The 24,820-nt window shown below is 34.3% G+C and overlaps 4 protein-coding genes across 4 annotated transcripts; 2 read left to right on the forward strand and 2 right to left on the reverse strand.

Annotated features, from left to right (window-relative positions):
- Positions 1–1,397: 1,397 nt before the first annotated feature.
- Positions 1,398–2,119, reverse strand: LOC131621324 (uncharacterized). The gene has a single exon (XM_058892368.1). The coding sequence runs from the start codon at positions 1,908–1,910 to the stop codon at positions 1,578–1,580; it is 333 nt and encodes a 110-aa protein (XP_058748351.1). The 5' UTR covers positions 1,911–2,119; the 3' UTR covers positions 1,398–1,577.
- Positions 2,120–6,819: 4,700 nt separating this feature from the next.
- LOC131621325 (uncharacterized) lies at positions 6,820–7,435 on the forward strand. Its single transcript, XM_058892369.1, has 2 exons — positions 6,820–6,964; positions 7,046–7,435. Exons 1-2 carry the CDS (start codon positions 6,896–6,898, stop codon positions 7,286–7,288), a joined length of 312 nt encoding a protein of 103 aa, XP_058748352.1. The 5' UTR covers positions 6,820–6,895; the 3' UTR covers positions 7,289–7,435.
- Positions 7,436–13,913: 6,478 nt separating this feature from the next.
- Positions 13,914–14,633, reverse strand: LOC131621326 (histone H2A.1-like). Its single transcript, XM_058892370.1, has 2 exons — positions 14,387–14,633; positions 13,914–14,290 (listed from the first exon to the last, which is right to left on the reverse strand). The coding sequence occupies exons 1-2, from the start codon at positions 14,567–14,569 to the stop codon at positions 14,048–14,050; spliced, it is 426 nt and encodes a 141-aa protein (XP_058748353.1). The 5' UTR covers positions 14,570–14,633; the 3' UTR covers positions 13,914–14,047.
- Positions 14,634–21,687: 7,054 nt separating this feature from the next.
- LOC131621374 (uncharacterized mitochondrial protein AtMg00810-like) lies at positions 21,688–22,527 on the forward strand. The gene has a single exon (XM_058892413.1). It carries the CDS (start codon positions 21,688–21,690, stop codon positions 22,525–22,527), a length of 840 nt encoding a protein of 279 aa, XP_058748396.1.
- Positions 22,528–24,820: the final 2,293 nt, after the last annotated feature.

Consider the following 24,820-nt stretch of genomic DNA (forward strand, 5'->3'; position numbering starts at 1 on the left):
AAGTGTTTCTTAATCTCTCCAAATCTCTATATATGAATCACACAAGTTCAATGTGTTAGAAATATTTCTTAATTACCTTAAATATCTCCAAGGGTTACTCGAATTTCCAAAAAGAAACAACCAACCCCAATACATGCTAATTGAGTGAATCAATGCCAATGCTCTATAGACTCGTTTTCCGTCCCCTTGTCAGACCGTCCCCACAGATTCGGTTTTTTTCCTCCACATTCTTGCTACTTACTTATTTATGACAATATCGAGACACTTTTTCTTTCTCTTCCTAACTCATTGTTTTAAGTTATACTTTTACACTATTATTATAGTAAAAGCTTAACACATATAAATTGAAGTCGAATAGCATTACATTTGAGTTTAGCAGACCATTCAATTATAAAATCGATGAAAATATGGAAAATTTCGTTTAAATCAGTCATTTGTTTCTCCTTGTTGATTTGTACTCCCCCCTGTTTTTTATTATAAGTCGTTTTGGAAAAAAAATTGTATTTAAATATTAGTTGTTTTATAATTCCAATGAATAATTAATGATATCAACTATCTGGCCATTAATAAAAGATCCCACCATACTTTCTATGCCCTTTCCAGTTTTTAAATTTACAAAGCATAAAGGTTAAAATGGTCTATTCATAATCAACCTATTTTTCTAACTTTCATAGTTTCATATCATTTCTCATGTTGCCACATGTAATAAACCAATGGACAATCCAATAATTCTCACAACATATATTTTCTTTTCACTAAAACCATAGTTGGTATACACCACCATCTCATTTCAACACTCTTCCACTTCACTTCTAAATAACTTCTAAATAGCTTTTATCTCTCTCTTCACTAAAACTACTTCACTAAAAACTACTTTTCTTTTTCTCACACCTATTTTATTTTAATTAACATTTGTCTTTATTTGTGACACAAAATTTATATTTTGAAATGTTAAAATATTTTCTATTTTTCACGGGCCACTATCAACAAAATACATATTTTATTTTAATAAACATTTGTCTTTATTTAAAACACAAAATTTTTATTTTCAAATGTCAAAATTTTTATTTTTCTTACGGGGCATTATCAACAAAACACTTTTTTTAATTAACAATTTTTATTGCATAATTTTACACTACTAAATAATTTTTTCGTACGGGTATATTACTAGTTTTTCATATTATATTTTTAAATATTTATTATTCTCTCTCATTTCAATTATGTAAATTTATCTTCCACACATTATTAATAAAAGAGAATTTTGTAAAACTCTCGTTAATTCCTCATTTTCATACAACAATTATTATTGATTACGGGAAGACTATTCCTAGTTACCGCAAATGCCATGAATGGTAGGATTATCGGTGATGAGAAATTATAATTTGTATAAAAAGCTTTTGTAGTTTCATATGTGAACTTAAATTGGCAGGACAAGAGTATACCTGAATAAATTCACTACAATCATGCATACAAAATCCAAACTAAGTATAAAACTATCAATCAATCTTTAATCAAACTTAACTAATTTCTCAGTCGAACTCTAGTCTCTAAAATACTCACGAACAAATAAATGTACATCATGGAGAGAGCACAGAACGAAGCAGAAGAGTTGAAGCAGAAACAACCAAAGCAGCAAACAAAGTAGGCAAGAAGAAATCAAACTGCGAGGCGCTAACCACCACACGTCCCGGCAAGCAAACCATCTCCGTCGGAGAATCAAACGGAATCCTCACAAATTCATGATGCTTACAAGGCTTCGAAAATTGTGACACGGCAAACATAAAGGCCACGCCGGGTGCCAACGACGCCAACACGGCAGTAAGAATTAAAAGAACCGTCCAAGTGGTGGCATACGGCAGTGTGGACCCCAGTCGCTGGAAAATTGAATGGAAACAAATGAGTCTAGACATGAATTATGAGTGAATTATTATTAAAAATATAAAACTGGATTAACAAGAACAAAAACAATTTATAGGAACAAGTGTTGTCGGAAGAGAGTGAGAAGTTATATGGTTGGGTGGTGTGGCACTAATTGTATAGAAGAAGTGGCGTGGAAGCACGTTTACGGTTTACAAAACTTTCTTGCACTATAACGCAACTGCTTTTGTGGTATGCTTAATTTTGTTTGCTTAATGGTTTTTTTGGGTATTGAGTATGTGTTCAAGCATAATTAAATTGGGTATTGAGTATTTGTTCAAGCAAAATTGAAAATTCTTTAATAACCATAAGATTTGATTAAGTACTGATATCTTTAATAAAATTTATTTATTGTTTTAATTTATTTTGAAATAAAATAAAATAAAATAAAAATATATAATATTGAATAATATTGTTTGATTAAATGATATATATTAATTATTATGCAATGTCAGTGTAAAGTTTTTTACACAGTCAGTACATCACAATCATTCATAAATATTATTTTATAAATAATTAAAATAAAAATTTAACAGTTGCGATTCACTCACAGTGTAAAATTGTTTTACATTAGTGCATACAAATTATATATATATATATATATATATATATATATATATATATATATATATATATATATATATATATATATATATATATATATATATATATATAAAATGTTGATTTATTACTTGAATTGATAAATCTAGTTCTTAAAGGTTTTTAGAGTCAAGGTAAGGAGATTCAATTCAATTATTACTTCATCTTGTAAGGTTTGTGCTCTTTTTTCCATGTGGAGAAAATTTAAATACGTTAGTTCATTTTAAGTGTGGGAAGAATCAATTTAAGGTTAAGAGAGAAAAAAATGTATAAAAAATAATCAGTTTCAAAAGAGAGAAAATAGGGGAGAAATCAATTTTCATTTTTTTTACAATCACTCTTAATAAATTAGAAATCTTGAATTCGATAACCATTGAATCGAACTCATTTTTGAAGGGCAGGTTCGCCAAACTCGCATATACCTTTTGACTATTTGGATCTGTAAAACAAAGTATAAATTGAGAGATATTAATTTTGTACTGAAGCTGTAAATTTAAGTATTTTCAACTTCTTATTTATGATATTTGTTTTCGCAATTCAGTCAAGTTTGTCGAAGTTAGCGACTACATAACAATTATAGTTTTTTACTATTACTTGAATTTCCATGAGATTGACTCCCTATCACCTTAAATTATTTCCTCTATATTATGTCTTCTTTCTTCTTTGAGGATGAAATATGAGTGTCTCAGTAATTTAAATACAAATGTTTTTTCGTAGGTAAGAGTGAACAACAAGTGGTTGTAAGAATATATAACAAGCACATCATTATAATTGCATTGTCTTCTTCATCTAATATCAATTGTTAGAACCATAACTAATAACAAAATAGAAAATAAAAAATGTGAATCGCAAACAAAAACGATACTTGTTTACGTGGTTTGGCCAAATATGTCGACAACTACAATGACAGAGCAACAGTAATTCTATATTATTACTTGAACAAATTAAGGTTTCATTACTACTAGTCATATATTCATAATATTATGGTCTATATTACAATAATTGTTATGAATTGTACCTTTGCCCTCTTCTACGATTATAATCATACTCAACAATTATTAATTAAAAAAATACAACAATTAAAATATAACAATTAATTATTTGATTTTTTTTCTTCTCAATTATAGCTCTGATTGAGGCACTGAAGTTCTTAAACACCTTCTCATTGCGAGTTATTCAATTCATAGAATCTAATGTAGTTAGTTTTGTATTATTATAATTTACTATATTATTTACCAAAAAGTTTTTTTTCTCCATATTATAAATAATAAGTTTTATAAATTTAATTGTTATATATCACTATACTATTTTATTAATGAACAAACAAATACTATTGCAAATTTATTTTGTTGTTACTTTCAAGAGTGAGCATTCTCGTCTAATTTAGAGTTTGGAAAAAATATAATAAAGGAGAAATGGATGGGTACAAAACCATATTATAAGATCAAATAAAAAAATTGTAAAGGTAAAATAGATATATAAATAAAAAACAATGGAAATTCCATAGTACATATACAATAAGATGGCACAAGAGGTATTAGAAAAAAATCAAAAACCAAATTAAATAGAAGAAAGAAACACAAAAAGCGATTAGCAAGCAGGAACGAAAGAATTTTGAAACCTAACCAAGAAATAGGGCTCGACTCAGCTAAAAACCAAGCTAGAGCTTAGACCACCAACCCAATTAACAACACAAAGCAAAAGACTATCAACTACAACCACGCCACATCGCACCACGGAAAGGGGATCAAACTCCAGAACCACATAATTTTTTTAAATATAAAAAAACAAAACAAAAACAATTAGTGCGTGTTTTTATAATTTTATCCATGTTTCTTGCATTTCCCATTAATTTTCTACGAATTTTTAGGCGAAGTGTTTTTTCTAGGTGAATAAAACATAATTTTTACAAATATATATATATATATATATATATATATATATATATATATATATATATATATATATATATATATATATATATAAAATCCGCAGAAAACATAAATAAAATTAAACATATATGATAGCGCCATATAATTGACATGTCATATTAAAATTAGGAGCATGCGTCAATTGCTTTAGCTCGTCTTTTATTGTTCAAAAATCGAGTATATTAGAATTTTAGTTGAAAATTTGATTTGTTTGGATATTTAGTTGAAAATGTTGGATAGATGCCTAAAATTTTGTAGTTATTCTTTAAACCGCCTAGAGAAAAAAAGGAACTATAATAGAGCATCAATCAATAAAGAATCCATGTCTTATCTTCATTGTAACTATCACATTGTATTCAATGATAGCGTGTTATCAAATTTTTGATATTTTCTACAAGCAACACTTGTTCTCCCAAGCCATTATATCTCCCTTGATAATGTAGGATATTTGCCATCATGAGATTTATAGTGGGAGAAGAAAAAATTTCAAAGAAAATAGCTTAGATATTTCTACGAAGTGTGCCTTCACTTCACGTGTTCAGTGAAATTTTGAGAGGTTAAAGGAAATCACGAATAGTATATTGTCTTTTTTAAGAATTTTATTTGAAATTCTGAAATTAATATAGCTAAATAGAGTTTGTGGGAACACGCTTACGAATAGGTTTAAAAACATAAAACTATCTTGATATATTTGAATGTTTTTTAGTCAAATAAATTTTATCTTAACATGGATTTTTATTTACAGTTGAGCTTTTAAAATGTATTTCTTTTGAATTTTTTTAAAGCAAAATTTTATTAGAAAAGTTCAAGTACTCCAGCCCATTATAATAGAGATGGTTTAAGCCCAATACATCCCATAATAGATTCACTATCCATCTTCTATGAAAAATAAATTTGTTAAAAACACCCTATGGATTTCTATCACACCCTATAAAAAAATTAAAAACACTCCTAAATTTCGTAGATACATTTTTGGATGCACCCAAAACACAATATTTCAGATCCGTTGATGAGATTTGGATCCTAGTTTACATTAAAAAAACTACGGAGATGCATCTCCGTAAACTTTCAACATCTAGATTGGTTAGCACAGCAAGTTGTGCACCATAGAGTATGCGCTTTTAGAACATAATACTTATGCATCACTTTTTGTCACATTTTTTACAGTAATATTAATGCATCACTTTATGTCATTTTCATAATACTTAAAATATACGTCGATTTTTGCATTTTTTTACTGATTATTTAAACTTACCATTTCCCGGCTTGGATTCTCTCATATTTCCCACACATATTTGGATGGTCATATTTGCCGACCTACACTGAGGGTATGCCACATGTTAGGGCATATGTCCCACTCCAAGGGAATTAGGTGACACATTCATACTGAGTGTATCATGACTGTATTGTAGTAAAGGATATACAATTCAACGTGTATGTCATTCACTGTGAGAGGTGTCCATTGGTTGATATTGCCTTCTACTTTGGTTGATTGGCTTGCGGTTCACGTTTGACGTACCTTCATCTTTATGAGCGCGTCAAGAGGTAGTTCGGCTACATACAGCTTAATCCCAAAGACCCTTCAAAACTTTCTCCTCCGGCTATGAGATGTTGAGATATGAATATATGGTACAGTACTGTATCAGGCACGGAGTACCCCAGCTTCTAGTGACTAGAGTGTTGTACACGGCTACATCTAGTGGTTCTTTAGAGTATCACATCCTTAAATAGTATATGAGGCCCCGAAGATCCACCTAGGTCAGCTCATCAGGAGATACTAGAGGATAAGAAGAATATCGTTAATCATGTTGTTGATGTGCTGCCTAGATGTCGCAGTATCGTGAAGATTGGGCAGGCGGGTATAGACAGCGGACTATTTCCGAATGGCTCTGTAGTCAAGGACGTTCTAGATGTCATGATGGGGGAGGCACTACAGTAATGGAGGAAATGTAGGAACAGGGAGGTCGTAATCCGTCATACGCAGTAGTTTATAATCTTTGTATTATTTTGGTATTATTTTTTAGGGTTAATTGTACGATCCCCCCTACCATTAGGGCGAGATTTGGTATCACCCCCCTTAAGATATTTTTTTAGTAACGCACCCTTGTAAAACCTGTAAATCCTTTTCACCACACCCTTTTACCAACACCTGCTGACTGTGTATTATTGCATGCTGACTGTGTATCATTCAAACTCATCTTTCTTCTTCACCGTTTCTAGGTTATATTTCTCCCAAATCAATTTTTCCTACATGCGGCGCCCCTAAATCTCCATAGCTCCAATACTCTTCTTCATCACTGTGTTTCTGCAACTTTCATTCCCAAATCATTCTTCTACAGCCTTCTTATTCGTAGACCCAATTGATCATGGTGGGAAGCAGCTCTCGAGGAAGCAGTGTTGATTCAGTGTCCCATCAAGTGTTGCCCAGATGCGGCTGTGATAGACCCATGAAGATGTGGGTCTCCAACACAGTTCAAAACCGGAATCGAAAGTTCTGGAAATGTCGCAATGCTGGGGTAAGTATGTTGGAAATGATTTGTTCTGCGATTTTTTTTATGTGTGTTTGTGTTAGTAATTATGCAAATCGTATTCTGTAGACTGGCAATAGTTGCGAATTGTTCTTATGGGATGATGAAAATGGAGACTCCATCAAAGGCAATACAGTGATTCATCCATGTTGCAAGAAGTGTGAGGTACTTCAAATTCAGTTGGAATCAGTGACAAAGAAAGTGGTGAAATTGAAGATTAAGCTTGAAGCCCAGAAAAGGAAAACTTTGCAGATCCAGATTGCTATATTTATGTGTTGTTTGATAGTTGGTTTATTGTATAATTTCATGTAATGAAAGCAATAAGTATGACATTGTGTATTTTGGTGTCAGTAATAGGTTAATTATCTATGTATTTTGAGTTAAGGTGGTTCTGTGCATTTTGATCTAGGTTGGTTCTATGTACTTTGAAAAGAATGTTGGTTCTATGTAGTTTGAAAAGAATGGAAAGAAATATTATTTGACATTTGTTGTGTTATATAAAGCATATTGTTATCATTAATAGATGTCACAGATTGTTAACATTACAAGTTAGTGCAATTAACTGCTAAAACAAAGAACAAACATGTGTGCATAATAGACTAACAAAAAGCACAAACAGGTGTGCACAAAACACTATCAAAAAACACTAACAATTGTCATAGCATGTCATAACATAAAAAGCACTAACAGATGTGCATATCATTGTGCATAACATAATCAACTAATGAGATCTTGAATTGACTTCTTCTTCACAGTCTTCTTTGGAGTCTTTTTAGGGGTACCCTTTGGAACCTGCTTCTTTGGAACCTGCTCTTCTTCTTCATCTTCAGTAAAACAGAAAGGTTCTTCAGGTTTAGATCCAGGACCTGTAAATGGTTTTGGTTTTTTAAACCAATTCTCTTTAATTCTCTCACTACACCTCTTTCGCAATGGTTTGAATTCTTGCTTCACCTTCCCCTTGCCTTTGTCTATGTTACTTGTTGAGCCTATAGTTGTTGTTGTTTGTACACTTATGCCGGGTAGACTTGCAATCATGGCATCACTTATATCCCCAAACAATGAATCTTCGACAACAGAATTAGTAACCTCATTTGCACCAGCAGGTTGAGTCTCTGTAGCACCAGGTTGAGCAGATGTAGCATCCCCATCAGTTGTAGCACCAGGTTGAGTAGATGTAGCAGCACAAGGTTGTTTCTTCTTCTGTAAAATAGTTTGCACAACATAATAAACATACAAGGATAAAAATATATGAATACATGATTAACATACAAAGATAATACTAACATACCTTTCTTTTCAAGGCATTAGGATCTTGTTTCTTGCTCTTGCATGACTTTACGTTATGTCCAATCTTGTCACACCTAGTACATCTATATGAAACCCCTGGTAACCTTCTTCTTGCTCCTTCCTCACCCGTCTCTCTAATTCTTAGCTTTCTTGGTCTACCAGGCCCTTTTTTATATGTAGGAGGTAAGAGCTCTTCAGTTTCAACCTCGGGCCACATATCACGTCCATTTATAGGGCTAACACCAAATCCATAGCAAAGGGCATACTTATCCCTTGTGTAACATTCATGAACAAACAGTTCTGGGTTCTGGTTCCTAAATCCCAATGCAGCCACAGCATGCCTACAGGGAATACCAACTAACTCCCAGAAGTTACAACTGCAGGACCTTTTTCCTATATCAACTATGAATTCCTGATTATTATAAGCATGAGTCACATGAAATTGTTCACCCATAGCCCAAGTTGGCAGCCAAAGCCCACTCAAAGCAACCTCAGAATCTAGTCTTTTCCTAGGAATTGGCATCACTTTGTGTGGCCACTTATCAAGTTTCAAGGTAGCATTACTACACCTATTCATCAGATATTTTCTAATCCACTCACACATTGTCAAAATTGGTTTATCTCTAGCAATTAGAATTGTGGCATTAAAAGATTCAGCTATGTTGTTCATCAATACATCACACCTAGGGAAGAAACTAAATGCATGCTTACACAAACTTTTAGGAGGAATTCCCATTAGCCATGTCCAAGCATTCGGATCTACCTTCTTCAAATCATCCATCTTCTGCATCCATGCCTGATGATATGTTGCTTTGGCTGCTCCCATCATTAAATCTCTTATGAGTGCTCCCCCACCAAATTTCTTCTTAAAATTGGCATATAAATGCCTAAGGCAGAGCCTATGCTCAACTCTTTCAAACATCTCTTCAAATACTGCTACCAATCCCTAAAACACCAAAGACAAGACAGTTACATAACATGGCATCAATCCCTAAAACATAAAAGACAAGACAGTTACATAATATGGATTAAACACAATTAACATGGGTTACCTTTTGTTGATCCGAAATAAAGACATATCTATTATCTTTTCCTACATCTTCCATCAAGAGCTGTAAAAACCACCTCCATGATTCTTTTGTCTCTGTTTCCACAACTCCAAAGGCTAGTGGAAAGTACTGGTCATTGGGGTCCCTACCAACCGCTATCAAGAGTTGTCCTCCATATTTGGTCTTCAAATGACAACCATCAACCCCAATGAAGGGTCTGCATCCATTGATAAATCCCTTTTTACAGCCATCAAAACAAAAATAAAAACTACCAAACCTGGGCTGGATGGATGGGATTGGTCTGTTAGTGGTTATCTTCACAGTATTTCCATTGTTCACCCTATGCAACTCAGCTGCATATCTCCACAGATCAGCATATTGTTTATCTGCATCTCCTTCTATGATTTGTTTTGCAATCATCTTAGCCTTCCATGCTCTTGCCACTGTTATGCCAACTGAATAGTTTTGCCTCATGTCTTGAATGATGTCACAGATCCGGACTTTATCAGAAGTTTGCATTTTCTTGACCACAGCCTTGGCAACCCACTTGGAATTGGCAGTTTTGTTATCCAAAACCCTAGCACATGTGTGGGTATCCTTTATAGTCTTAATGGCAAAAGTGTGTTTATGGCCCACCTTTGAACAAAGCATTAAAAAACCACACTTGGCCTTACATTCTACCCTCACTCTATACCCCTCATTTTTTACAAAATTTATTTCCCTCCCATTCAAAACAGTCCACTCACGAATAGCTTCCCTAAAGTCATCTAGGGAATTGAACTCCATACCCCACTTAAACTTATAATCCTTATTTAATTCCTCTTTTTTAGACTTCTCAAACCTTGGCCCTTTTTCGTCTTCAGAGTTATCAGGATCAGAGCTCAATAAATCTTCACTAGCATACTCTTCATCATCACACTTCTTCTTATTTGGATATGTTAACAACCCTGCTATGACTGGACCCTCACTAAGTGGTATAGTGTCATCAATACCATCAAAACCATCAAAACCATCAGCTATAGCAGTCGTCCTTTCATCCTCGCTATCGTTCAACCCTTCAACAATCTCTTCATCACTATCCTCTAACTCAGACACAAAGTTTTGATTGCTCCCAGTTACACTTATGCACGCAGCGTGTTCAACACACAGTACCCCATCAACTTGCATCGCACAACAATATGCACCAAAATCATACGCATCATCATCACTCCTAATCTGAAAGTAGTTGCTATCAATGTCAGTGATTTTCGTCCACACTTTGTAAGAACCTTCTAAGTAACCCCACCCAGAAATTAGGTTTTGAATGCGCTCAAGGGTCCACAAATCTAATTGTTCCCCAGAAATCAAAGTTGATGAACCACCCCTGTAAATCGTTTCACCATGACTACGTTGAATGAACTCTCCACCGTGACAAATAACGGCGTTAAACCTTCCGTTTCTCTGCAGGTTGTTCACAACATTTAAAACAACAAAATAAACATGCATGTTATAACCAAGTTGCAGATATGCTCTTTTGAACTAACCTGAGACGATTCCACCGTTGCTTCGCCGTTCCCAGCCTTCGCGTCATCTTCTCCGTTCGTCTTGTCCACACCCATGGCAATAGAAATGAAACCAAAGTTTTACGGGGGTGAAACTGAATGGTTTCTAAACATGTAAGTGGAATTATATTACACAATGGTATTTTATAAATTCAATTGCCACCTGGACCAGTTAGAATGATACACAGTCAGCATGCAATAATACACAGTCAGCAGGTGTTGGTAAAAGGGTGTGGTGAAAAGGGTTTACAGGTTTTACAAGGGTGCGTTACTAAAAAAATATCTTAAGGGGGGTGATACCAAATCTCGCCCTAATGGTAGGGGGGATCGTACAATTAACCCTATTTTTTATTATATTATATTTTGTACTCTAGAATTGACTTTATTATGTCCTATGAATTTATTCTTCTATATGCCATTTTGATATTATTCCAAAAGAGTCATGTGTCATCAAATTCATCAGAGCATCTCTAAGTAAAATGCAAAAAATTGTCATCTATTATGGTTACGGAGATGTATCTCTAAAAATTGTCTGGTGTAATCATGGAGATGCATCTCTGGAACAACTCTTGTCATCATAAGGCGTTTTATAGGGAGAATGTATGTGGTGTACATTGAGTTGTTACGGAGATGCATTTTCGGAGACAATTTCCAACAACATTGAGATGTTACTCAATTTGACTGCGTTTAAGAGATGCATATGATGCGTCTGTAGATGCATCTATGAAATCTGAGGAATATTTTTCGGTTTTTCAGAGACCGTTCTTCCAATATATAGAATGAGATTGGTTATTCCCATAAAAATTGCAGAAGACAATCATTATCTTATGCTCGCAAGTCAAAGCAACAAAATAAACCAAAATAAATTATGTATTCCATCATAGTATGTGATAGACACCCCCTCAATCCTAATTAATCTTAGATAATATACAACTTACGTATTCTTAAACCTAATAAGAGATTTGTTAGTTCAGTAAGATAAAATTCCATTTCTTCATAAAGTTCTTCAATCCACTCAAATTTCTATTTCCATTTCACTCCATCCTAATATCTCATTTGAGTCACATACTTATTTTTGTTATTACAAACACAATACAGCATATAAAACATGTTATTCAATGCTTCTGAACCTAACCAACAGTCTATCCAAAATTACGTATTCTCCCTGATGGCAACTTAACAAGCCAATTTATTAGCAAAATAAAATTTTTGATTATCTATATTGTTACCATCACAATACAATATATTGTCGGGATTAATATTCCTCAATTATGGATAGAAGAGGTTGTCAGCATCTTAAACTGTAACATTGGAACACATTCATTCAATTATCATGGTTTACCAATAGGGGCAGACCCAAAACGGACGGATACCTGGGCCTAGGTGATAAGCATTGTGAAAGTTAGGCTCTCTAAATGGAAGAACAAACACTTATCCATCGGAAGTCGGATTGTAATATTGAAATCAGTCTTGTTTGCGATCTCGATTCACTTTCCATTTTCTTCAAGGCTCCGACGGGTATTATATCTAATCTAGAATTTATTTTCAAACAATTTCTTTAGGGGGTTGTGAGGAAGAGAGAGAAATTAATTGGGTTAAATGGAACAAGGTGTGTAGACCAATTGAAGAAGGGGTTAGGTGTTAAAAATTTGAGGGTTTTCAATAAATCTATATTCGGAAAATGGAAGCGGAAATTTTCGGTTGAAAAAAAGGGTATTTGGTATGGTGCGTTGCTAAATAGATATGGGGTGAATATGGTGGATTTGATTTCAGGAGACTACGACTCATCAAGTTGGTGGAAGGATATAAGTCAACTAGACATAGCAGGGGTAGAGAGTTTGAGTGAATATTCGGTGAAAGATGTTTATAAGGGGTTTAATGACAGAAGATTTCTCATCACTAGAGTATTGGCCGAAAGTTTGGAATAAGGCAATTCCTATAAAATATTTAGTCTGGTGTGGAAAATGTTCCATAATATAATCCCTACAAAGGATAATTTAGCTAAAAGGGGAGCGGTAGTTCATGGGGAGGATAGGTGTGTTGGAGAGTGTGGGAAGGAAGAGTCGGCATCTCATCTTTTCTTCGAATGTCCTATTTTTGCAAATGTTTGGAGTTCTAATTGCAAATGGATCAGAGTACTTACAGCGTTTCACAATGTTGGATGGCAACACATGGAACAATTCGAAATTCTGCTTGGAGAAGGAAGATCGATATCAAAGAAGCTAGTACTGATCTGGTTCGCATGGGGATGGTGAATTTGGAAGTCAAGGAACTATTAAAAAAATTAGAATGAAGAAATCAATCTTGAAAAATCATTGAAGAGGCCAAGTTGACATCTTGGAAGTGGTTAAAATTAAAAGCAAAATGGATAGAGGGTGATATAGGTCAATGGTATATGTCAACTAAAGCTTGTCTCTATATCATTGCAGATTGAATCTTCTCGTCTGCTTCAATGAGAGTAGGTTCGTAGAAGTGTTTTTTTAGCTGGTAGCCTGTTTGGATTTTGTTGCATCGGAGTCTAATTTTGGAGCATTGCTTGAGTAGCTTCTTTCTGGTTGCATGATTTTATTGGCGTTGGACATTTTTCTTTTTGGTCCGGTGCGGATGTGGGGCTGAAATCTTTAGTTCTGGTGTGATTGGGTGTTTGTTGGATCTATTGTGGCAATCAATTTTCTTGTTTAGAGGTAGAGGTGGTTATTTTGTTGTTATTTACTTTCATTGAGTTTTTTTTTTTTTGGTCGATTGCAAATTTGGTGCGGGTGTTTCTGTCTTTGGTGGAGCTTGGAACAAGTATATTAGCTTCGGATTTAGTTTTGATGGGAAATAAGATAGTCAATGAATTTCTATATCTACAATTTTCTCATATATCTATTAACATTTATAGATTTAAATGCTCTTTAAATTAAATATCTAGCAATAAATTTGCAACAATTCAACTTGATATGCACAAATTTAATTTTCAAACAAGATCAGTGAATTATAACTGAAATAAATCAAAAGATGGATATTTCAACTACAAATCCGCATATAGATCATAACTTAAGTTAAATTACACAAGAGTTAATAAAAACAAGTTGTTTTCATTTATGTGTCGGAACTCTTACATTACATAAGTAAATATCCAAATAGCATATTGCTACATGAACATTAAACATGTCTGCTACATAAAAAGATCCCTAACCCTAGATCCAAATTTAAGCCTTCTTTGGAGATTTGCCAGCTTTTGATGGTGACTTGGGAGTACTACTGGCAGCCTTTTCATTCCTCTTGGGCAAAAGAACTGGGTTGATGTTAGGAAGAACACCACCATGAGCAATGGTAACACCAGCAAGCAATTTTCCAAGCTCTTCATCGTTCCTAATAGCCAACAACAAATGTCTTGGACTGATCCTATTCTTCTTGTTATCACGTGCAGCATTTCCAGCCAACTCAAGAACCTGAATAATAAACAAATTTCAAAAATTAGGATCTCAAATTCAATATACCTAATTATTAGCAATTAAAGATTAAAAAAGAGGAAAATTGAAATTTACCTCAGCGGCAAGATATTCAAGAACAGCAGCTAGGTAAACGGGAGCACCAGTACCAACACGCTGAGCATATCTACCTTTCTTCAAGAATCGGCCGATTCTTCCGACGGGGAATTGAAGTCCAGCTCTGACGGATCTGGTGACTGACTTCTTCCTTGGTCCTCCTCCTTTCCTTCCTCCGGCCATTTCGAGATTCGAACACTAGATTATAGCAGAAAATTATTCGGATGATGTAAGAGAATCTGAGAAATGAAAATGATGAGATGAATTGGAAGGTGCGTTGGCAATGGTTTTATACCGTGAAGGTTATTGAAATGATCTTGAATTGATAAAATGGTACACCGTAGGATAAATTTATCTACGGCTTACCCTCACTTGCTTGGCAATCCGTGTCTTTGAAAATAAACCAATGGGAGTTAAGTAGACAGTGTGGAGTTTTAATTGAATTTGGATCTTGTAATAATGAGATACATTGACTCTAAAGGTAATTTTCCAATTTAAAATTAATTTATTTAATAAAAAAAGAATAATTCTATTAATTTGTATAAAATTTTAATATTTAATATAAAATTGGATAAATGGTTTTAAAATACAGGAAGATGAAAGACTAGCACACAACAAATTTAGATGTTAATTGAATAACTTTTAATAAACATATAATAAATTTAAAATAAAAAAAAAAACATTAGTGCTCTTGTTGAAAACACCTTTTGGATAACATCTTTGATGTTAATCAGGTGAGATTGCAATAGTATGGAAGTATATTGATTTATGCTCGATTATCAGAGTTTTTGTCTATTTTTATATAACTTATCCCTTTCATGAGGAGTCTTTTTAAACCATGTGTCTTACCTTTTTAGACCATTAAGAACTGCCCCTTTGAGTCTCCTGATTAAATGATTTCATCAATTGTCTAACGTTATCATCATTGTCCCGACTTATATATACCATGTAACGTCTTTTCCATCAATTTTTCAACTCCTGTGCGATCATGGGACTACACAGTTACGAAGGCCTCTCAACTCGGATCTTCGATCTCTAGCTGAACATCGGGTTGTTTATCATGAAATGAGCAAGAAAAGCAGGAATGGATTTATCTTGATCCATCAGTGTGTGGATTAAAATATCTTTGAGAAGACTATCGAGCAAGAAACGACCAAGGAAGCTTTGGATACTCTCAAGAAGTTGTATGGTGGAGATGAAAAGTTAAAGACGTAAGAACAAGATTTGGTTCTACATACGGCTTTAAGTTTTGATGATAACATTACTTGATATCTTAGAGAAGAATTTAATACTCTAACAGTATTGTCTAGTGTGTAGCCTTCGTTAACAAGTTCTGACTCTAAAGATAAGGTGTGTGACTTCATCAGGTTCTAAATTAAATCACACTCTGATTCTGGGTTTAAAAAGACCTAGTCAAGTTCTAGAATGCTTCTATAACAATGGTTCTGATGAACGTTAGTTATAGAGCTTTTGATCATGACTCTTGTGAAAGTGTTTCTGAGGACTTTAGCTCTGTGATTTTGTTGTCCGAGTTCTGAAGATTTTGAAGACAAGGTTCTGGAAAAACAAGTTCTGAATAATCTAAAGACAAAGATTTTGAAGATCAAGTGCTGAAGATTTTGAAGACAAGGTTCTAGATGAACAAGTTTGAAGACTCTGATGACTTAGGTTTTGAAGATTCAAGTGTTGGTCCTTCTAAGCATGTTTCATCTATAACTATCTGAAGCCTTTAAAGAATAGAAGATAAGATCAATATTGGTTGTCTGAGGAAATAGTACAAGGTACAGAAGTTCTCGCTACCTTGATATGGTGCCGCAACTCTACTATAAAACGCACAAACAACGACGCCTAAGTCACTGCGGTTCTTCCAAACACCGTGATGACATCTCTAAACTCGGACGCAGATATTTTTTTTAAATAAAAATTGTTAGGATATAATAACGGTTGTTGATCTAACTGTGGTCGTACAATCAAGATTTCATGGGTTTGAACTTCAGCGCCCTTAAATATTTTATTCCTTCGACGTTAAGGCGCGCCTTTTCTTTTTTTTTTTTTTTAAAAAAATAAATAGAAGGGATATCATTACGGTTATTTTGTTCAACCATTGCGACACACACACACACACACACACACACACACACACATATATATATATATATATATATATATATATATATTGTGGAATAATCAATACAGAATCAAATGATTCTGTCTGTAAAGCTCATTAAGGATTGGGATTAATGTAATTAATTATCTATTATTTACTGTTCTTTTCTGTAATTAGAATTAGCATTCATAGGAAATTAATTCCCCTGATTCTTAGGTCAGATTTCTCTTTCAAATCCTGTCTTATGTAGTCTATAAATACAGCATATGTATTTCTCATTACACCGAAGAAAATATAAAATATATTTCTTTATGATATCAGAGCACGATCTGAACCATCCCTAACCTAGTGCCGCCAAACGATGGAGGATCTCAAATCTGATGAATCACTCAAAGTGGAGACTGGATCATTTCTGACCAGTTCACACGAAGGGCTCACTCACCTCATCACAGGCCATAAATTAAATGGTCAAAACTATACCCAATGGGTAAGGTCAGTCAAGATCTTCCTAGAAGGAAAGGGAAGGGAAGGATACACTACAGGAGATTCTAAATGTCCCGAAAAAGGAGACAAAAACTTTCAGAAATGGAAACTTGAGAATAGCCAAGTAATGTCATGGCTGCTCAATACCATGACAAATGAAATTGGTGAAAATTTCATGTTCTATGACACTGTAAAAGAGATATGGGATGCAGTGAAAGAAACATACTCAAATATTGACAATACATCTGTCATATTTGAGATTAAAAGCATTCTTCATGACCTTCGACAGGGAGAATCTTCTGTTACTGAATATTTTAATATACTTAATAAACATTGGCAGCAATTGGACATCTATGAAGAGATTACATGGTGTTGTACAGAAGATCAAAAGAAGTATAAGGAGCTGGTGGAAAAAGATAGGATTTACAAATTCCTATTAGGGATAAACAAGGACGTAGATGAAGTTCGTGGAAGGATCCTTGGAACCAAACCACTTCTCAAAATTCGAGAAGCCTTTTCAGAAGTGAGAAGGGAAGAAAGCAGGAAGAAAATCATGCTGGGAACACCCAACTCAGTTTCGTACAGCGAGAGCTCTGCAATGGCAGCAAGAGGGAATCAGCCTCGGCCACCACAAAAGAAAACTCGCCCCTGGTGTGATCGCTGCAAGAGACCAGGCCACACAAAGGAAACATGTTGGATCATACATGGAAAACCCTCAGAGACCAAATTGTTCATAGGCAAGGAGGGCAGAGGTAACACAGCATTTAACAATCAAGAAACTGAGGTATACCCTAACTCATCTCTTTTTAGCAAAGAACAAATGCAGGCTCTTAAAAAACTCCTTCAGCAAACCATGTTAACGGCAGAAAAAGGTGGTACTGATGTAGTGGATCAAAGAGGTAATTACTTACATGCTCTAAGCACTAGTAAGGAAAAAACAAAATCATGGATTGTTGACTCAGGGGCTTCAGATCACATGACTGGAGATTTTACTTTGTTTAGTAGTTATTCTCTATGTCCCTATAACTATAATGTTCGAATAGCTGATGGTACACATTATAAGGTCATGGGCAAAGGGTCAATTATCATTTCACCAAATATTACACTTGACTCTGTTTTGTATGTGCCTAAACTAGATTGTAACTTCCTATCTATTAGCAAGATTACAAGAGATTTGAAATGTGTTACTAAATTCTTCCCTAACTTGTGTAAATTTCAGATTTTGGAGTCAGGGAAGACGATTGGCAATGCTGAAGAGTGTGCTGGACTCTACCTCCTTCAAGTGGAAAAATCAGAAGCAAAACTCAAGAATAATTATCATGTTGCAGTTGTAGTTTCAAGTGATAATAATCCTATAATGATGTGGCACTGTAGATTAGGCCACCCAAATTTTATATACTTGGAAAAAATGTTTCCTTCTTTATTCAATAAAAACAAGGAACATTTTCAGTGTGAAATTTGCCAATTGTCTAAACATACCCGAAACCATTATCCACCCCAATCCTATAAACCCTCCAAACCTTTTTCATTAATTCATAATGATGTATGGAGACCATCACGAGTCCGCAACATTACAGGCTCGAGATGGTTTGTCACCTTTATTGATGACACACGTGTTACCTGGGTGTTTCTAATGAAGGAAAAATCAGAAGCGGGGAGAATATTTGAAATTTATCATAAGATGGTACAAACACAATTCCAAAGCAATATTCAGATACTTAGAACTGACAATGGTCGTGAGTATTAGAACCATGCTCTAAATTCCTATCTTCAAAAGGTTGGAATTGTTCACCAAAGCTCGTGTGTGGACACTCCCCAACAAAATGGAGTAGCGGAAAGGAAGAATAGACACCTTTTGGAAGTGACTAGATCAATCATGTTAGCCACAAATGTCCCATAACACTTTTGGGGAGAAGCTGTCCTCTCTGCAACTCACCTTATTAATCGAACGCCCTCCCGTTTCCTTAACTTCAAGACCCCACTCTCCACACTTCAAAACCTATTTCTAACCAGCAAAATATTTTCCTCTATTCCATTAAAAATATTTGGATGCTCAACTTTTGTCCATAACCTCAACCCTCAGCGAAGCAAATTAGACCCAAAATCCATCAAATGCATTTTTCTTGGTTACTCTCCTCACCAAAAGGGATATAGGTGTTACTCTTCCCATACCAAAAAATTTTACCACACTATGGATGTAACCTTCTTTGAGAATCAACCCTATTACACCAAAAAAGGTATTCAGGGGGAGCATATCGTAAATTCAGAATACCAACTTTTGCCTCTTGAACTAACCGAACATGACAAAATCTTAACAGACCAAACCGACAACACTCAATCAGCCGAACCTATGCCTAAACCAGCTGAAAAATTACTGGATCAAACCTCTAACATTCAGCCGAGTGAAAGGACAAATGAAGCTATGACGGAAATAGGACCAATTATAATCTCAACCACATCTCAACAGGATTGTGATCCAAAAACAGGTAATTGGAAGGGCTTTTGTTATAAAAGGAGGATGAAGGAGGTAGTGTCAAGCAGATCTCCAATGCAAGGCCATGAGTCAAACCAGACTCTAGAAAATGAAGTTCTCACAGGTAATATTCTTCCTAACTCTGAACATGTTGATACAGCAGATATTGATATTCCTATTGCTATGAGAAAAGGGGTTAGAACTTGCACTAAACACCCTATTGAAAAATATATCTCCTATGGAAAACTATCACAAAGTTACAGTTCCTTTGTAGCAGTTGTTGACAACATAGAAATTCCAAATAATATTCAAAAAGCATTGCAGAAACCTGAATGGGCAGCAGCTGTAACTGAAGAAGTTCAAGCACTTATGAGAAATGACACATGGGAGATCACTGTTATACCAGAAGGGAAGAAAGCAGTAGGATGCAAGTGGATATTTTCAATTAAGCACAATGTTGATGGGAGTATAAACAAGTACAAAGCTCGGTTGGTTGCTAAGGGATTCACACAATCATATGGGGTGGATTATGAGGAGACTTTTGCACCTGTTGTGAAGCTCAATTCTGTCCGGGTTCTACTATCTCTAGCAGCAAATCTAGATTGGCCCCTACACCAACTAGACATAAAGAATGCATTTCTAAATGGAGAGTTAGAAGAAGAGGTATAAATGCGAATTCCTCCTGGACTTGAATCACCTGGAACCTCCAACATGGTGTGTCGACTTCGCAAATCTCTATATGGCCTCAAACAATCACCAAGGGCATGGTTTGATAGACTAACAAAAGTTGTCAAGTGTTGGTGCGGTAAAGCGGCAAGTAACAAAAGTTTTGGAAATATTTATCCGGGAATTTATCGTGTCCACAGAGATTAGTGCTATTGAACTGCCGTTCGGCGGATTCTTAGTTCTTAGTTTGGGTTTGAATGAATTTAAATATGAAATGGAAAAGTAAATATCAACACAAAAAGAATACATTCTTCAAATAGAAGAAACTATCAAGTATTGCATATAATCTACTCTTCACAAACATAAACTTATCGACCAGTTGCACTCAGTCTACTATACTCCTTAAACCATTCACGTGTTTCCCGTTGTCAGCATTCGTGTCCAAACACCTCCACGAGTTCTATTGTATGCTTAGTTGACGATTTCTCCACCAATCAAACATACGGTAGCTTACCGTGTTAAATTAAAATATTGCTCGATCGACGATCTCTCCACCAATCAAACAACCCGGTAGCATTACGAACTAACACAAAGTGAACATTAACTCTTCATCTATCTCTACAATCAAGAAGTTAATGATTATCTCTCCTAATCAAGATTTGTGAGGTCTATCTCTACAACAACACAAACCCCTAACATCAAGATGCAAAACAACCCACCAAACATAACCCAAACATCAAGATGTAAAAAATCAGGAAAAACAACAAGTTTATATTGTAAAGCAACTTTATACAACGCCATGGGCGACAAATATACATGAGATCAAAGTATATATATACAAAACCCACAAATGAAACCACAAAGAGAAGAAAAGAAGATAAACCCAAAAATCTCACGGTTTGTCGGCTCCGATTGATGAAGGATTCAACCCTAGATCATCCATTTGACAGCTCCAATGTGTTTTCTAGCATCTTTCCACTCAAAAAATGCTATTGGATGGATTGGAGCTCTAAAATATCCAACCATGCCCTAAAATATCTGATTTCCGCCTATTTATACAATTCTGGATCTGGTACAGCGCGCATCGCGCCCAACCTGCTGAATTGAAAAAAAAACAGCTTTTAATAAAAATGGCGTAACTTGAGAACCGTAACTCCGATTTACGCCCGGTTCGAAGCGTTGGAAAGCTTATTCCATTTCCTATCTAAAAATGACAACATATCAACCAAATTGGTGATTTATTATTCTTTGATTTTGTGCTTTATTCGCCGAATGAATTGATTCCGCCGCTCAAAATCGCGCGTTTGAAGCCGTGTCTTCGACACGTTATTGCTCATGCTCCAAATACGCAAGAATACCTACAAAAAGAGTATAAAACTATCAAAAAGTATAAAAGTGTATGAAAATATATCTATTCACAAAGTATACGTATTTATGCACAAAACGGGGAATTATTCAACGGTATTAACAAAAAGTATCGATAAGTGCAACAAAACATATATACAAAATAACTACATTTTGGCACTTAACATCAAGCAAGATGGTTTTGTTCAATGTCAAACAGACCACACTATGTTTGTCAAACACTCTTTGGATAGGAAGATAGCTTTGTTTATTGTCTATGTTGATGATATCGTAATTACGGGAGATGATGATGCACAAGTCAACCAGTTAAAGCAACTTCTAGCAAAAGAATTTGAAGCCAAAGTCTTGGGACAACTCAAGTATTTTCTAGGGATGGAAATTGCACGAACAAAGAATGGTATTTCAATTTCTCAAAGGAAGTACACTCTAGATTTACTTCAAGAAACAGGTATGCTTGGATGCAAAGCTGTCAATACTCCCATAGAACAAGTAAAAAGGAGTGAAGACGAGGATGTACCATCTAATAAAGATAGATATCAAAGTCTAGTCAGAAAACTAATCTATCTAACTCACACAAGATCAGACATTGGTTTTGTCGTAAGCATGGCTAGTCGTTATATGTCAAATCCAACTGAAAATGACATGAGAAATGTGAACAGAATTCTCCAATACCTGAAAGGTACGCCAGGCCGAGGACTTTATTTTCAAAAGAACTCAAATAGAGGTATTGAAGTCTACACCGATTATGATTGGGCAGGATGTTTATCTGACAGGAAATCGACTACAGGCTACTGCACATTTGTATGGGGTAATATGGTAACTTGGAGAAGCAAGAAACAATCTGTTGTGGCTAGGAGTAGTGCAGAAGCAGAATTCAGAGCTATGTCACAAGGTATTTGTGAAGGAATTTGGCTTAAGCGAATGCTAGATGAGATTAAAATTCCTACCAATCACCCCATGAAGATATTATGTGATAACAAGGCTGCTATTAGCATTGCTAAGAACCCGGTACAACATGATATAACAAAGCATGTGGAGATAGACTGACACTTCATCAAGGAGAAAATTGATCATGAAATTATAAGTGTTAACCATATTCCATCATGCCAGCAAACTGTAGACATTCTACCAAAAGCCCTTCCAAGGAACATATACGAGAATATCATATTCAATCTGGGTATGATAGACATCTACCACCCAGAATGAGGGGGAGTGTGGAATAATCAATACAGAATCAAATGATTCTGTCTGTACAACTCATTAAGGATTAGGATTAATGTAATTAATTAGCTATTATCTCCTGTTCTTTTCTGTAATTAGAATTAGCATTCATGGGAAATTAATTCCCCTGATTCTTAGGTCAGATTTCTCTTTCAAATCCTGTCTTATGTAGTCTATAAATACAACATATGTATTTCTCATCAAACAGAAGAAAATATAAAATATATTTCTTTATATATATATATATATATATATATATATATATATATATATATATATCACCACGGTTGGTAATGACAACCGTTGTGAAATTGTTTATCCATATATAAGCAAATTAACTCCTGTTTCTTGACTATATTGTCGTATCTTTCAAAGCAAAATTCTAGTACCCATTTTTCTCTTCTTCTTCGTCATTAGCTTTTCTATTCTATAGTATAACTGTCAATCTTGTTCTTCATACATAAAGATATTCTTCTTCTTCCTTATTCTCTCGTTTTTGTGTATGTTGTTGTTATGTCTCACATGATTTTCATATTATTTTTTTCTTATTAGATAGTTTATGTTTGTTTTTTTTGTTGCTATATATAGATAAATATTTGTTGACATGATTTTCATATTATTTACTTCGGTTTCACATGTTTTGTTGTTGCTTGTTGTTGGTGACAAACCATTTTTTCAAATTCGTCTTCACCACCTTAACAAAAAGTGCATACTTGGGCTATGGTACATATGGTGTGCGTTGTTATGAAAAAATACATGAAGTATGAAGTTATTGTGGAAACTTCATCCACCTTGTATTTCTTTTTCATAGCATCACAAACGCGGTGAACTTAATAATTTGTTACAGTTTCACAATTATTTTCGATAAAATATGTGTTCTTGAAACAATTTAATATATCTTGTGATGTTGTATGTAGTTAGTGTTTTGTTGCTAAAATGTATGTTATTTTATTTTGTTGCGTGTATTTGTTGTGTTGTTGTATGTTGTTGTTAATGTTCTCAAAACCAGAATAAAACATTGTTAAGTTACAAGAAAGAGGCTTCTTGTGACTTAGCAATATTTTGTTCTTAAATTCGTATACAGGTTGACAGTAAATGAAGTTTAACTTATTATATGCTATGTAGATTGTTTGTTCCATTAACATTTCACTGAAAATACATTCATTTAAATTGACATAGCAACTTATAATCTGAAAATTAAGTTGTATTTGAAAATCAACGTATATCAATCAATATTTTCTGAATTACATGTGTCGTATCATTCATTTCATGCTTTATAGCATTTAGAATGTGTCTTATCATTCTTCTCTTATAGTATAATTTAAATAAAATTTAATTATTGACTAGGTCTACCTCGTTGTCGTTACTTATTATCGTGATTGTTATGATGATAAGTAATCATAACAATCACGATAATTAGCGACGATGATGAGGTAGACCTAGCCAATAAATTGATGTCATTCAAATTTGACTAGGATAGAAGGAATCAATGCAATGAAGGAATTATACCATTAAACCTATTTTATATGTTAAAGAGCAGGAAATGAATGATGAAAGACATGCAATTCAGAAAACAGTGGTTTGTTTAAGTTGGTTTTCAAGAAAAAAATTATTTTGAGATTATATACTTCTTCATCAATTTAAATGGTTGTCTTTATTTAATAAGGTGTATGAAAAAACAAGCAATCTACATAGTGTATAATAAACTATGTGTACTTTCCACAACGGTTATCTAATGTAGCTGTGATGAATTATAATTTATGTTCCAAAATATTGCTACTATGAATAGAACCTGGGGTCTTTAGGTCTATCACAACGGTTGAGTTAACTAACTGTTGTGATATAGCGTACGCTTTCTAGTATATTAAAATGGTCACAGAACCTTGATTGTAAGTAACGCATTTATAACAACACTCTTTATAACAATGCTAGGACCTGCATGATTATATATCTTCTCCAACTGTTGGTAAATGCTTTTTTATAGTAATGCAAAGACAGCTGAAATTAAGTATTCTTATTATACCCTCCAACTAACTTCTTTTTGGCTATAAAAGGAAGACTTGGAAGATTGGAGACAACAACGATTCTCTAAAAAAACTTACGTTGAAACGCTGCTCAA

The sequence above is a fragment of the Vicia villosa genome, unplaced genomic scaffold (assembly GCF_029867415.1).
Source record: "Vicia villosa cultivar HV-30 ecotype Madison, WI unplaced genomic scaffold, Vvil1.0 ctg.000004F_1_1_1, whole genome shotgun sequence".
NCBI classification, from domain to species: domain Eukaryota; kingdom Viridiplantae; phylum Streptophyta; class Magnoliopsida; order Fabales; family Fabaceae; genus Vicia; species Vicia villosa.

Coding starts and splice junctions, on each gene's coding strand:
- LOC131621325 (XM_058892369.1), top strand. CDS start 6,896: ATGAAGATGTGGGTCTCCAACACAGTTCAAAACCGGAATCGAAAGTTC. Junction 6,965..7,045: donor GGAAATGTCGCAATGCTGGG/GTAAGTATGTTG, acceptor CGTATTCTGTAG/ACTGGCAATAGTTGCGAATT.
- LOC131621324 (XM_058892368.1), bottom strand. CDS start 1,910: ATGTCTAGACTCATTTGTTTCCATTCAATTTTCCAGCGACTGGGGTCC.
- LOC131621326 (XM_058892370.1), bottom strand. CDS start 14,569: ATGGCCGGAGGAAGGAAAGGAGGAGGACCAAGGAAGAAGTCAGTCACC. Junction 14,291..14,386: donor TTGAATATCTTGCCGCTGAG/GTAAATTTCAAT, acceptor TTTATTATTCAG/GTTCTTGAGTTGGCTGGAAA.
- LOC131621374 (XM_058892413.1), top strand. CDS start 21,688: ATGTTTGTCAAACACTCTTTGGATAGGAAGATAGCTTTGTTTATTGTC.